This window comes from Hypomesus transpacificus, chromosome 14, assembly GCF_021917145.1.
Source record: "Hypomesus transpacificus isolate Combined female chromosome 14, fHypTra1, whole genome shotgun sequence".
Taxonomy (NCBI): domain Eukaryota; kingdom Metazoa; phylum Chordata; class Actinopteri; order Osmeriformes; family Osmeridae; genus Hypomesus; species Hypomesus transpacificus.
This window is the reverse complement of record NC_061073.1, coordinates 9,004,068-9,019,231: the sequence shown is the minus strand read 5'-3', so window position 1 is coordinate 9,019,231 and position 15,164 is coordinate 9,004,068. Positions and strand designations below refer to the sequence as shown.

Below are 15,164 nucleotides of genomic sequence, written 5' to 3'. Positions count from 1 at the left end.
CCTCCCAGCACCCTACAGCTCCTCACTACACACTAACCCTCCCAGCACCCTACAGCTCCTCACTACACACTAACCCTCCCAGCACCCTACAGCTCCTCACTACACACTACACACTAACCCTCCCAGCACCCTACAGTTCCTCACTACACACTAACCCTCCCAGCACCCTACAGTTCCTCACTACACACTAACCCTCCCAGCACCCTACAGCTCCTCACTACACCCTAACCCTCCCAGCACCCTACAGCTCCTCACTACACACTCACCCTCCCAGCACCCTACAGCTCCTCACTACACACTAACCCTCCCAGCACCCTACAGCTCCTCACTACACCCTAACCCTCCCAGCACCCTACAGCTCCTCACTACACACTAACCCTCCCAGCACCCTACAGCTCCTCACTACACCCTAACCTTCCCAGCACCCTACAGCTCCTCACTACACACTGCTATGTGTCTCCATCCTGGTTGGCTTCCTGCACTTTAAAGAATGTAAAATCGGGTTTGGATTGGGAATTTCAAGAGGAGAGAAACTTTTGAACAGGACATATTTATTTCATCAAAATTATTTTTTGCACTGCATAATCTTGAAATCGGTACCAGCACTTCACCCAAGTGAAGCATAGAAAGTAATTTAATCTAAATTCATTTATTTAGTCCCATACAATCAATAAATTAACTGGTTGTATCCATACAAATAAGCATCTTCTCATTCTAAGGGATTTAAAAAAAAACGTATACATTAACTGTTATATTCTTGGTGCTTATGACAGAAACACAAAACATCACACTACTGACGTCTGGTGGCTGGGAGATGTACTGCATGTGTCAGTGCTATTTACTGTGTGGCATGCTCAGGTGAAAACTCAGTAACCTCCCTGGCTTGCACCTGTTATAAACTCACATAATACCACATTGCTGCTTCATTAAGAGTAGAGAAGACTAGCCATCTGGCCTGTAGCTTAATAGAAGACACAATTTAATTTAATACATTAGTTGAAAATATATTTGGCTGGTACAATGTAAAATAATAACGTGTAATGGTGTTCCTAGCTCCTCTGGTTCCAGCTGGTCTCAGATATTTAACCCTTGTGTTAGAACAGGCAGTTTACCAGGGAGTGTATCACATGATCATGACTGGGTCATGGGCCAAACAGAGCAGAGACCAGGAGGCCATACTGGAAATGCAGCAGGCTACAGGACCTTCCCAGGATTCATCAAGTTCTTGGGGTCCAGGGAAGCCTTGAGGCCCTGCATGACCTCCATGGCCTGGGGCCCCACTTCTTCCCTCAGCAGAACACGCTTCCCCAAACCTACGCCGTGTTCACCAGTACAGCTGCCATCCAGGGCCAGGGCACGCCTGGGGGTGGAGGAGGGGGCAAAGGAGGAGGAAGAAGGGCAGAGGAGGAGGAGTGGGCAGAGGAGGAGAATATATGTAGTTAATCCAACCATGTACCACATTCATACAGTAGATAGATCGATAGATATGGTTTTTATTGTCATACAACAGTACAGATACGTGCACATAAGAACGAAATGTTGTTCTATCTATCTACTATATGAATGTGGTCCATGTTAGGGAAGTCACCGTTGAGAGAATGTGCTGGAAGAGGGGATGGCAGAGATAGTCAGGGAAGGATTATAAGAGGAGAGGAAAAAAAAAAAAAAAAAGAGAAGAAGAGAGAGAGAAGCATACCTGGCGAGTCTGTCAGTGAAGAGGTGAACTCTCTCCACCTCATCCTGATCCTCTGGGTCCAGCACCATGATACAGTGGAAATTCCCATCCCCCACATGACCTGCAATTGGCCCTGCAAGAGACACACACACACACACTCCGTCTCTCCCATGTGTGTCTGACTGTGCGCATATAGGTGTGTATATGTGTGTGTGTGCATGTGGGTGTGTACATGTGCCTGTAGGTGTATTTACTGTATGTGTGGGGTGTGGGTGTATATGTGTGGGGTGTGGGTGTATATGTGTGGGGTTTGTGTGTACGTGTGTGTGTACGTGTGTGTGTATATGTGTGGGGTGTGTGTGTGTACGTTTGTGTGTGTATCTGTGTGGGCGTATATGTGTGGGGTGTGTGTGTATATTTGTGTGTGTGTATATGTGTGGGTGTATATGTGTGGGGTCTGTGTGTATATTTGTGTGTGTGTATATGTGTGGGTGTTTGTGTGTGTGTGTGGGGCGGGGGGTATGTATCGTGTTTGTGACCTGTGAGGTGGTTCTGGATTAGGTCCCTTTTGGTGTCCACGATGATCTGAGGGAGGTGGGACAGAGGCACACACACATCTGTGGAGTATGCCTGCGCACACACACACACACACACACAGTGCATTGTTCCTTACAGTATGCCAACACACACACAGTTATTACACACACAGAAAACATAGTAGCTCCACACACATCAACAGATCCCCCCACATACACAACCCTAACCCCAGACAGCCCAGGGGAGGGCCCATACCCCAGACAGCCCAGGTGAGGGCCCATACCCCAGACAGCAAGACAGCCCAGGTGAGGGCCCATACCCCAGACAGCCCAGGTGAGGGCCCATAACCCAGACAGCCCAGGTGAGGCCCCATACCCCAGACAGCCCAGGGGAGGGCCCATACCCCAGACAGCCCAGGTGAGGCCCCATACCCCAGACAGCCAGCCGCCCAGGTGAGGGCCCATACCCCAGACAGCCCAGGTGAGGGCCCATACCCCAGACAGCCAGACAGCCCAGGTGAGGGCCCATACCCCAGACAGCCCAGGTGAGGGCCCATACCCCAGACAGCAAGACAGCCCAGGTGAGGGCCCATACCCCAGACAGCCCAGGTGAGGGCCCACCTTGCAGCCTGGTCTCAGAGCCAGGGCAGCGTACCAGGCGTCGTGCCGAGCCTTCCACAGACGCCCTCGTGTCTCTGGGTCCCGCGCCCAGCTGAAATCTGACCCCCCGTTCTCCTGGACGATCTCCTCTGATCACACACATACAAATATTACAGACACATACATACAACATAAAGTATATACACACACACACCTATACAGTATATACACACACATATACACACACACTATGGGCCCTATCTTGCATCCAGCGCAATTGACTTTGTCAACGATGCAAGTATCATTCCTAGGTTGCACTCGACACAAAGTGGATTTTTCCCTCCACAAACGCACGTTGGTAAATTAGGGAATTACTTGGCGCTCCTGGGGGCGGTTCAGTGAAAAAAGGAGGCGTGCTCCGGCGCAAACGCTCCCTGGTGCTATTTTGCAGTTTCAGAAAAACAATTCTGCCACTGACCAGGAAAAACATAGCCTAAAGTCAATGGCACCTTATTCAGATGCTATTTTAAAGGTCACATGACATTAAAACTTCACTTTAGGAGGTTATTTAACATTAATATGTGTTCCCCTAACCTGCCTTTGGTCCCCCAGTGGCTAGAATTTTAGACAGGTGTAAACCAAGCCCTGGGTGTTCTTCTCCGCCTTTGAGAAAATGAAGGCTCAATTGCTCTGTTTGAAAATCTCCTCCTTGTGATGTCATAAGAAGGAAGGTTACTTCCCCTCTCTCTGCTTTGCCCGCCCAGACAATCTGGCCCGCCCATGAGAAACTGAGCTACGATCGTGCAAAGGCAAGTGCAATATCGTTTTTTCCTGGAGAGACATCATGGCTAGCAAACAAACTAAGCATAATAGTTGCTCTGTGTTTGGATGTACAAATCAAAACAAAAGTCTGTTTTTTAATTCCTTCATCCGAGCCTCTGCACAACCAGTATCTTAATTTAATTTGCGCTTGAAATGTGGGTTACCTAGCTTGCTACCCTTAGAATGTGGCTGTAACATTAGCTCTGCAGCTAACAGCTGAGTTACTGTTGCTAATGTAAAGGTAGATACATCAAGTATGTGTGTGAATAGACATGCTGTAACGCAAGTGTTGTAAACTTCTTTGTTATTTGGATAACCGTTATGCTGTTGGTGTTATGGCGCGCGAGATATCCGCCTTTCCCTTCATTTAAATTTTCATGAGTGCGCGCTTCTGCAAGGTGCAGGGTGCAGGGTGATCAGATAAGAATGGGCAAATTCGAGTCCTCTTACAGCAACGGGGCTACGAGCCAGCTGAGTTACTGTCGCTAATGTAAAGGTAGATGGCATCAAGTGTGTGTGTGAATACAAACGCCGTAAGGCAAGTGTTGTACACTTCTTTGTTATTTGTATAACCGTTCTGCTGTTTGTGTTATGGCGCGCGCGATATCCGCCTTTCTCTTCATTAAAATGACTGTGCGTGTGCATCTCTGCAAACCAGGGTGATCAGATGAGAATGGCTAAATTCGAGGTATCTAACCCTGTGTTCACACTGCAGCGACGCAAATCGCTTGCCATCGCTCGCCTTCCCACAGTTCACCACGCTCGGGGGCGTTTCAAACAGATTATGTGGAATGTAGTTCTCTAAAGTCACTGTTGTAGTTGTAATGGCCAAGTGTGCAGACGTGGGTTTACGTACTCGCAACATCGATTGAAATACAACTTGTATACAAAATACAAAACTGTTTAATAGACATACACGTTGACATGTGTAAAAAACGTTTTATTATATTACTCAAAGTCTCAGCTAATCTGTCGATACGATAGGGAGTTCCAGCCAGGCTAGCTAGCTAGCTAGCTAGTTACCACAGAACGAAGTTACGTAATGTCACTAGACTGAATTAAAAAGTACAAGCACCAACAACTTCGGCAACCTGGCACCATGCATTGTTTTTTTTTAATTAACATTAAATCTCAACTCTGTCGCGTCGCTACCCACAATGCACCACGCAAGCGATTCGCCTGGCACCATGCATTGTTTTTTTTTAATTAACATTAAATCTCAACTCTGTCGCGTCGCTACCCACAATGCACCACGCAAGCGATTTGCCTGGCACCATGCATTGTTTTTTTTTTATTAACATTAAATCTCAACTCTGTCGCGTCGCTACCCACAATGCACCACGCAAGCGATTCGCCTGGCACCATGCAGAGTTTTTTTTAAATTAACATTAAATCTCAACTCTGTCGCGTCGCTACCCACAATGCACCACGCAAGCGATTCGCCTGGCCCCATAGAAAATGAATGGAAAACACGTTGTCGCTCGCATCGCGAGTTGTCACTGCAGTGTGAACGCAGTGTTACAGCAACGGGGTCTACAAGCCATTACGATACATCCTTTGTGAACATTAGCGCATGTTGCCACCACTCTCCTCCTCATTAGCATTTAAAATTACAGACACAAAAACAGCGTGTTTTGAAGAAAGCTCATTGTGGGAGTCTTGGTAGTGGCTGTAATTATGCACCAAGGCTGAATTTCGGGAAAGATACATCAGATACAGTAATAGGGAACCACTAAGGCCTATATAAAAGCATCCAAAAACAGCATGTCATGTGCCTTTAAGGGCGCAAGCTTGGTCCGTGCGCACTGCTGGCAAGGCCAGGGTCTTCTTTCTGCGAAGCTACGTTACATTGTTTTGATTTATGGCGTGTTACATTTCTTCAATGATTATAAAAAAAGATTTTCATGAGAAATCTCTAAGTATGTGAACTTGATTTGGAACAATTGTGGCAATTTCCTCCCACGCCTGTTTAACCGAAGCTCCTTTGGGTGGGTTTCTTCTCCCATCTCCATCAGAATCTGAATTCGGTTTATTCGCCATGTAGCCATGTTACACAAACACGGAATTTACTGTGGCAGGAAAGTGCAAACAGTAAACATATATGGGTCTTAAATTAAGTAAAAAAGTACAATAGTTAAACTAATTCTAAGAACTAAACAATAAAAACATATAACAATTAAAATAAAACATTAAATATACATAAATATATATTTATTAATATTTATAAATAAATATAAAATAAGAATAAGAATTTGAATGAGCAGCATGAATGGGCAATTTAGTGCAATGAGAAAACTGCTCTGCCTTTCCCATACAATGTCACTTCTCTATCTGTTACGGCCCTGACTAGAACGTTGGTCTCCTCGGCTGTGAACCACTCCTGGGGCCCGTACTTTGTATGTCGCTTATTACATCCGAGATCAAATAACACATCCAAGATGACATCATCGTGCTAATCATGATCTGGCTAATTCGGTTCTTACAACACTCTTGTTGTGATTAATTTATGCGTTGGTCTAAAAGGGGGTATGTATCAATAGTAGAAACCTTGATCAGCAACGCTGCTATTGGCTGCTCACATAAGTCTATGGCTGCTCACCGTGGCCAAAAAGAGCACCCCGTGTTTTCTGCAACAGAGCCAAACAGAGCAAGAGCTTGCTTGAAGGTTACTCCAAATTGGAAGATTTAACCAAACGGCAGGGAACACCTCAAAGTCAGCAAAATCCAGGAGGGCTGACAAAAAGTAGCAGACAAATTAAAAGTAGTGACCACGTTAGATGTTTTATCGCTTATTACAGTAGGCTAGGCCTATTTGTCTTTGTATTTTCTTATTTTCATAATCACTTTGTTTATCATCTAATGTCATATAATAATTTAATGTGGTTCCAACAAATTAATGATGTAAATGACACCCTCACGAGAAAACCGTATACTCAAAAAGTATCGTAGCCTGTCTCGCTGTGCTAATTGGATCTGTCTATCACGCAATGTGCGGTTCTGCTAATTATTTGTCCACCTTCTGCAACAGGTTGTTGTCGTAAAAACGGATAAGAAATGGTTATGACAGGCCTCCTGTATCACCTCTGCTTGTAAAGCCGCAATCAAATCCTGTTTATATAAAATAACCTGCTCCCGAGCAGGTTCAATCTTACGAACCTGTTGCTATGACAGCAAGTCCAGGATGAGCTTCGAAGAACCGAACAATCCAAGATCATGACAAACTGTCCACAATCAAGTCCAGCTAACTGAGTTAGCGATGTACGGAGAACAGGCCCCTGGCGTGCGCCTGGAAAATCTGCCGTTATAATAGTAATCCGCCATGGAACAAGCCCTGCTTTTAAAGGGAATGTGAGATGACGTTCTGATTGGTTTATTGCACGTTACGCCCAACCGGCATAGGCAGAAATTGTATTTTGGGCGGGGCCAGTGCAAAAGGGCCTATAGTTTTTCCTAGAAAAAATTTACTTCAATAACAATTAGCGCGACGTTTGGGCTGCAAACAAGCACAAAACAGAGCAGGCAGAAGGCAAAAACTGAATCAAGGCAGAATTTGGTACACGCTGAGGCAGGATGACAGGGCAAAGGTACCAGACGACAGGAATCCAGGGCAAAAACTATCCGGGGCAGGTCACTTGTTTATTGTGGCGATATTAGTATATAGGCTAAAAAGCAGCTAGTCTAGCAAAGTTAGCTGGCTAAAGGCCGCCCAGAGTCTTCAGAACTCCTAGCAACCATAGCTACCAATAAAACTTAGCAGACGCTCCTATCCACTTACGTTCTACAACTTGCTTCAACAGTTCAATTTTATTCGGAAAACAAATTAAACACGTACACCAGTCAACTATACATCACGTTTATATTAATATATTTTCTTAAATACATTTGAATAATAAAAATAAACTAAAAATGCATTTTGATCAAACTTGCCTGGGCGAGCCAGTGAGTAATGTGGGCGGGCCAGTGCCGCCCTGGCCCAATACTGGATACGCCCCTGCGCCCAACCACACACAGTAATGTAGCTACTTCGAACCAACCCATTTGAGGGTTGCACCAGGCGCAAAGTCATTAATCCTGCCCGCAAAATAGCAACCGCGCCAGAGTCCCGCCCATAAAGTTACTTGCGCTTTGCGTTTTGATACTGGCGTTTCAGATTGTTGAAATAGGGCCCTATATTTATATTTATACACACACCAACACACACCCAAACACACCCACACCTGTGGAGGTCACCTGCTCCTCCAGGCTCTTTTCAGTCCCGTGGAACTCCAGGAAGAGGGTGGGGCAGACTGGGTATGAGAGGGAGCTGAACCGGTTACATGCTGCTATCATCACGTCATCCAGGAACTCTGGTGGACACAGACACACATTTAGTCATTTAGCAGACGCTCTTATCCAGAGTGACTTACAGTAAGTAACACACACACACTAACTCTATCCCCCGTTCCTCACCCACCCCTAATCCCACTCTATACCTCCTTACCTCACCTACCCCTACCTACCCCTTCCTCACCTACTCCTCCTGACCTACCCCTAACTCGATCCCACCCCTACCCCTCCTCACCTACTCCTCCTGACCTACCCCTAACTCGATCCCACCCCTACCCCTCCTCACCTACCCCTAGCTCCACCCCTACTCCTCCTCACCTACCCCTAGCTCCACCCCTACCCCTCCTCACCTACCCCTAGCTCCACCCCTACCCCTCCTCACCTACCCCTAACTTCACCCCTCCCCCTCCTCACCTACCTCTAACTCTATCCCACCCCTACTCCTCCTCACCTACCCCTAACTCCACCCCTCCCCCTCCTCACCTACCCCTGACTCCACCCCTACCCCTCCTCACCTACCCCTAACTCTATCTCACCCCTATCCCTCCTCACCAATGCGAGCGATGGGCACCCCTGCCTGCAGGACCTGCACCGTGCTGTCCACAGCAGCCTGGACAGTGGGGAAGGAGCACACGGCCGACACCACCGCCTCAGGGACACCGTAGAGACGCAGAGTTGCCTTGGTGATGACCCCCAGCGTGCCCTCAGAGCCCACAAACAGGTTGGTCAGGTTGTAGCCTGCAGACGTCTTCCTGACAGAGACAAACAGACAGACAGGCAGACAAGTAGACAGGCAGACAGACAGACAGGTACACAGACAGGCAGACAGGAATACAGGTAGACAGACAGGTGGACAGATAGGCAGACAGGTAGACAGACAGGCAGACCAGTCAGACAGGTAATAATAATATAATATTTTATTTGTAAAGCGCCTTTCTTGCACTCAAAGCACTACAGTACAGTTAAAATGATCATCATAAAAACATGATATACAATAACAATAAAAACAGACACAATACAATTTACCATTAAAAACCAGATAAAAAAAATACATTTTAAACAACTTTTTAAAGTGGCAAAGTGAAGGAACATTTCTGATTGAAACAGGAAGTTCCACAGTTTAGGAGCAGTGCATGAGAAGGCCCTTCCATCTAAGGTTTTAATTTGCAGAGAGGCTGGTACAGAGTATAGAAACGTAGACTGATCTGCTACTTCACTGCTGAAGGCTAATCAAGTTCCTTTTGTTCACTCCTTAACCATCAATCCTCCCCCTCCTCCTCTCCTCAACCATGCTCCTCCCCTTCTTTTCCTCAACCTCTGTCCTCAATCTCCTAAGCCTCTCCTCCTAAACCATCTTCCTCTTCCTCCTCCTTTCATCTTACCCCCCTAAACCTCTCCTCCTAAACCTCCTCACCGCCTCTTCTCCTTGACCTCTCCTCCTCAACCTCCTCCTACTCTACCTGGGCCTGCGGCGTTGCCCTGCGGTGTGGAGGATGGAGCCGTCAGCCAGGACCACCTCCAGGTTCAACACGTTCTCCTTCATGGTGCCGTAGCGCACAGCATTGGTACCCGAGGCACTGGTGGCTGCCATGCCACACAGGGATGCATCTGCACCAGGATCTGAGGAGGTGAAAGAAGGATTAAAGGCCTTTGTAAGACTGATACTGAGATCATCTGAACATGGTTCTGAGTGAGTTCAAGTCAAGTTCAAGTCTTTTATTTGTCAGGTACACAGAACAACACAAGGTCAGACTGGGCACTGAAATTCTTAAGACAAGACAACACAGGCACCTGGCATAACATAACATAAGTACACTGAACATAATTTACATCTATGCTGAGCTTAAATAAGTGAAACTTCCTAAATATACAGATAGCAATAAATAATCAACTATACTAACCCTAACTGATAGCTGAAAGTGACAGTGTTTAACAGACTAGTGTGCAGTGAATCAATGTCCATATCAGTGTCTATTCAGAAGCCTGATGGCCCTTGGGTAGAAACTGTTGTCCAGTCTGCGTGTGCGCGACCAGATGCTGCGGTAACGCCTGCCAGAAGGCAACGGGGTAAAGAGATAGATGGGTGGTAACAGTCTCTTAGAATCCTGCCAGCTTTCCTGAGGCAACGTGTGTGGTAGGTGTCCTGTGGGCTGGGAGCTTCCTGCCGATGACGAACTCAGCCGAACGGACCACACTTCGTAGGGCCTTGCGACCCCTGTCTGTGCAGCTCGCATACCACACTGTAATGCAACCTGTCAGAAAGCTCTCTATAGTGCATTTGTAAAAGTCAGTGAGGATGACAGAGTCCATACCAAACTTCTTCAGTCTCCTCAGGAAGTAGAGGCGTTTACGGGCTGCTTTGACCATCTTGTCCGTGTGAACAGACCAGGTGAAGTCGTTGCTGATGCCAAGGAACTTGAAGGAGCTGACCTTCTCCACTTCAGATCCGTTGATGAGTAGGGGTGCATACTCCTCCTCCTGCCGCCTCCTATAGTCCACAATCATCTCCTTGGTCTTGCTGATGTTGAGAGAGAGGCTATTGTCCTGACACCATGATGTCAGGGTGTCAACCTCCTCTCTGTAGGCTGACTCGTCACTTTCAGAGATGATGCCCACGATGGTTGTGTCGTCAGCAAACTTAACAAGGAGGTTGGAGCTGTGCGTTGCCAGACAGTCGTGAGTAAACAAGGAGAACAGGAGAGGGCTGAGCATACAGCCCTGGGGGGTGCCTGTGTTGGTGATCAGTACGGATGAGGTGCGCTCACCGGTTCTCACCACCTGTGGCCTCCCCGTCAGGAAGTGGAAGATCCACTTGCAGAGGGAGGTGCTTAGTCCTAGGTCCACAAGCTTGGAGACCAGTCTGGAGGGGATGATGGTGTTGAATTCTGAGCTGTAGTCAATGAACAGCATCCTCACATACGTATTCCCCTTATCCAGGTGGGAGATAGCAGTGTGCATAGTCAGAGAGATAGCATCGTCTGTAGACCTGTTGGACCGGTATGCAAACTGCATAGGGTCCAGGGTTTGGGGCAGCGAGAAGCAGATGAATGATTTGACTAGCCGCTCGAAGCACTTTATGATGACAGAGGTCAGTGTTATCATCAGGGTCCCCAGAGTTAAAGGCGACAGTGCGGGCTATCAGCTTGGCCCAGACCGCGTCATCAACCCAGGGTTTCTGATTTGGGAAAGACCGGACAACCTTCCGGGTGAGACACAGATACTCCCTTTCCACTTAGCTAACCTGGTTCTAGTTCAGGGATGTTGCTAGTGCTGGTTTGCAGTTGGTCCAGCTAGCAAAACTTATTAGAACCAGTTTGCTTTTCAACGGGCAAGACAGCTACGTCAATAACATCACTGCATTGGTCTCTTCACTGGAGAAACTATGTGCAGCTAGCTAGTTGTATTTGTTAGCGTTTAGTGTCCTTATTTGAGAGAGAGAGAGAGAGAGAGAGAGAGAGAGAGCTTTGGGAAGTCTACGAGGCAGCTTAGACAGATTGCTCACCCACGGGGAACCACAGGCCCGTGTCTCTCAGGTAGGAGTTGAGGGCCTTGCGTGTCACACCTGGCTCCACCGTTACGTCAAAGTCTTCCTCATGGAGGTCCAGCACACTGTCCATGTTCCTCAGGCTGAAACACACTCCGCCCTTACAGAGAAACACACATTCCCACATACGTGCTCACTGCTCACACACGTACCAGCAGTGTTTACATCAGAGTTTTCAAACATCCTCCCACCTTCAGAGCTCCAACTCCACCCTCCAGACCTGTCCCAGTGCCGAAGGGGATGATGGGAAGGCAGTGATGGTGGCAGATCTTGGCAAGAGCACTAACCTCCTCCACTGACCGTGGCCACACCACCACGTCAGGAGGACAGCACCTGACACAACACAGACACTGTTACACATCTGATACACACAACACAGACACTGTTACACATCTGATACACACAACACAGACACTGTTACACATCTGATACACAACAGCAGACAGGTGTGCTGTCAGACAGACAAACCTACATACGGGCTAAGGCAGATAGACTGACCCTAAAGGCCAATTTATACTTCTGCGTTTTTACGGACATGCACACAGGGAACGCCCTCTCCGTCAAGGAACTCCCTCTCCGTGCCCTCTCCGAGCCCCTCGCAGAGCTCTTCGTACACCTCCTGATTTTCCTGACTATCCGTCCGTCATTTTACGGATACCCCTTGGCTGTGATTGGTCCGTATTAGAACTGCTTGAGTCAAGGGCGGGGGCGGGGTTGCCGTGACCAACAAGAGAACAGAATCCTTTGACCGCCATTGCTGTAAGTTTTTACAATTCATTTTTCAGGTAAACAGTACATGTAAATAAGCATCTGAATTAAAATGTGATGAGAAAATGGCAGTGTTGTTGCTGAAAATGTGCTTATTTTATTGATGAAATGGCTAATTTGTAAATTTGCTCAGACTTTTCGATAACCTAGCTAGCATTGCAGTGCAGCGCAATCTAATGTTCTGGCGATGAATTGCTTTCAGCATGCAGAGCCGTCTGAGTAGTATAAATTCAACCAATCCGTCCGACTCCGTGCGTGCGTCTGTCCGTAACGAGTCGGAGAAGTATACATCGGCCTTAACCCTGAAATACAAATACACATTTTATTCATTTATCAGAGGCTATACACTTGTATAGTATAGTTCTATACACTCGTTTGGCAGAAAGATATACAATAGTATAGTATGGTTCTATACATTAGTATAGTATGGTTCTATACACTAGTAGGGTGAGTTCAGTTACTGTGGGACATCAGGTAAAGTGGGACGGTTAAGCATTTTGATGATTTAATATGTGCAAAACCAACATCCAATCACCAGAGCTGATCTTGACTCGTAAATACAACACTTTTAGTCACTATGCAGTGGTTTTTATTTTTCTGACATCATCTGAGTATGCGTGATCTGGCTTGACAGGAGGTCCGTAAAGAAAAAACGCATCAAAAGTTCAGCGGCATTTGACATTCTATTTCTCAATGATAAGGCTGGCAAAGGAATTTAAATTAAGTTACAAGGAGTACTATTGCAGCATATTGAAGGGGTTTAACCACTGATTGAAACACACAAACATTTGTAAAATAATGCTTTCTTAGAAGAAAAAAACTTTAAATGTGACTGTCCCACATTACCTGATCATGTCACAGCATTCTTCAGGTAAAGTGGGACATCTAGTAATGATTTGTTTATGCTATAAAAGTAATTTAATTCAACAGTTCTCACATTTTTAATACCAATGCATCACACTGCACTTCAGTTCCCAATTAAATAATACTGTCACACTTTCACTGTCATCGAACCAGCGCTTTCAGACTTGTAAGCATGACCACTAACGCTAGTCCAACGAAATGCTGACGCATCGTGACTAGCTAGCTAGCACATAGACTGCAGATCACTAAGGTTTACATCAGTTACACTTAATGCCTAACTCAAAACCCACACTTAAATGAATCTTGCCACACCCTTGCACCTAGAATTGTTGTATATAAACTAATTATTATTAATATTAGCAGACTAGGCTGACAGACGATGACTGACCCACTTGACCACACAAGCTGTCCCACATTACCTGAAAATGCTGCCTGAGTGAAAGAGGGGGGTCATGTTATGTTTCAAAGTGTGTAGCTCCTAAAATACTGTGTATTCCCATTTCATTCCAAATGTTCCTAAGCCCTAAAACCATTTACAGAAACACAACTGGGGTGACTTAACTGTTTTTTTGTAAGTCTACTGGAGCCTCTACCAAAAAGTGTCCCACATTACTTGAAATCACCCTATAGTAAAGCTCTATACATTAGTATAGTTCTATACACTAGTATAGTATGGTTATATACACTAGTATAGACCTATACATTAGTATAGTATGGTTCTAGACACTAGTATAGTAGAGATGTATGCATTAGTATAGTATGGTTCTAGACACTAGTAGAGATCTATACATTAATATAGTATGGTTTCCACTGGTATAGTATGGTCCTATAGACTAGTATAGCAGAGATCTATACACTGGTATAGTATGGTTCTATATACTCGTATAGTATGGTTCTATACACTCGTATAGTATGGTTCTATACACTAGTATAGCAGAGATTTATACACTCGTATAGTATGGTTCTATAGTTATAGTACAGTTCTATTAGTATAGTAGAGTTCTACAGTATTTTCGTGGCAGAGTCCAGGTGCAGTCTGTATTTACTAGCCACTGGTAACATCACCATGCAACAATTACATCTCAATTGCTTAAGTATAGCAACAATAACATATTGATTACAATAGCAATCTCATTAATGTATGGCGAACACAAATTATAATACAACAGTAAGATCTCAATTCCTTAACTAAAGTCTAACAAGGACGTTTTGATAACAGTAGTCCCTACTGCCTAGTACAGTTCAATGCCTAGTACAGAAACAACAACATGTCTTACGTACAACAACAACTTGGCTACATCAAGTACAAAAGTACAGAGAAGGAAGTACCTAAAGTTATAATTTGCGAAAACAGGAGTTGGGTGAGGTAAAATTGAAGAGGAGCGTCCAGACAGACAGACAGAAAGACAGGCGAGCTCACCTGTGTACTGATTCGTCTCTGCCATGTTGCTCTCTGACAGCTTGGCTCAAGGACACCCCATCTTCCCCACACACTGACCGGAAAGCAGAAACCACTTGCTCCAACCCACCATTCTGTTACACATACGCGCACGCACAGCACTGGAATTCAAGATTATGTTGTGCTACATGCACAGAAAATTAGAATATATTACGCTACCTCAAATTTATGACATGAGAATGTCGTCCACTTTCCTGAACATTCTTACTTTTAACGAGTGTCCTTTGTTGATAAAACGGCATTGTGCAAGACGGGACATGCGAGGGATAAAGCGACGGATCGCGAAAAACATGATATATGTCTAATTGACCCAGAAACCAAGGAACCAACAGGACTCTCTACCTTCTACTTTGGATCCAAGTCAACAACTCGTTCTAGACAACCGTATTACAACCAGAAGGAATATATATACTTCCGGATCAGTTCATGACGTCGAGTGGCAAAATGTTTTGGAAACTTGTTTCACTTTCTACCTGGCATTCTACCTGGCATGTTATTGGAACTTTACGTAATTGAAAAAACGAAAATCGAACTAGTCCAAGTTTCAGGTGTGCGATGTAGCATTATATG

At 45.7% G+C, this 15,164-nt stretch overlaps 1 protein-coding gene across 2 annotated transcripts; it reads right to left on the bottom strand.

The window, feature by feature from the left end:
- Positions 1–531: 531 nt before the first annotated feature.
- Positions 532–14,986, bottom strand: ldhd (lactate dehydrogenase D). 2 transcript variants are annotated; one of them, XM_047033726.1, is made up of 11 exons: positions 14,803–14,986; positions 14,556–14,668; positions 11,695–11,836; positions 11,462–11,603; positions 9,420–9,579; positions 8,512–8,711; positions 7,864–7,979; positions 2,867–2,960; positions 2,215–2,305; positions 1,697–1,808; positions 532–1,360 (listed from the first exon to the last, which is right to left on the bottom strand). In XM_047033726.1, exons 1-10 carry the CDS (start codon positions 14,884–14,886, stop codon positions 1,736–1,738), a joined length of 1,215 nt encoding a protein of 404 aa, XP_046889682.1. In that variant the 5' UTR covers positions 14,887–14,986; the 3' UTR covers positions 532–1,360; positions 1,697–1,735. The 2 variants fall into 2 exon arrangements, with proteins under 2 accessions (XP_046889682.1, XP_046889681.1); XM_047033725.1 differs by having other exon boundaries at positions 2,833–2,960; positions 7,851–7,979; positions 14,803–14,982.
- Between the last annotated feature and the right edge of the window lie 178 nt (positions 14,987–15,164).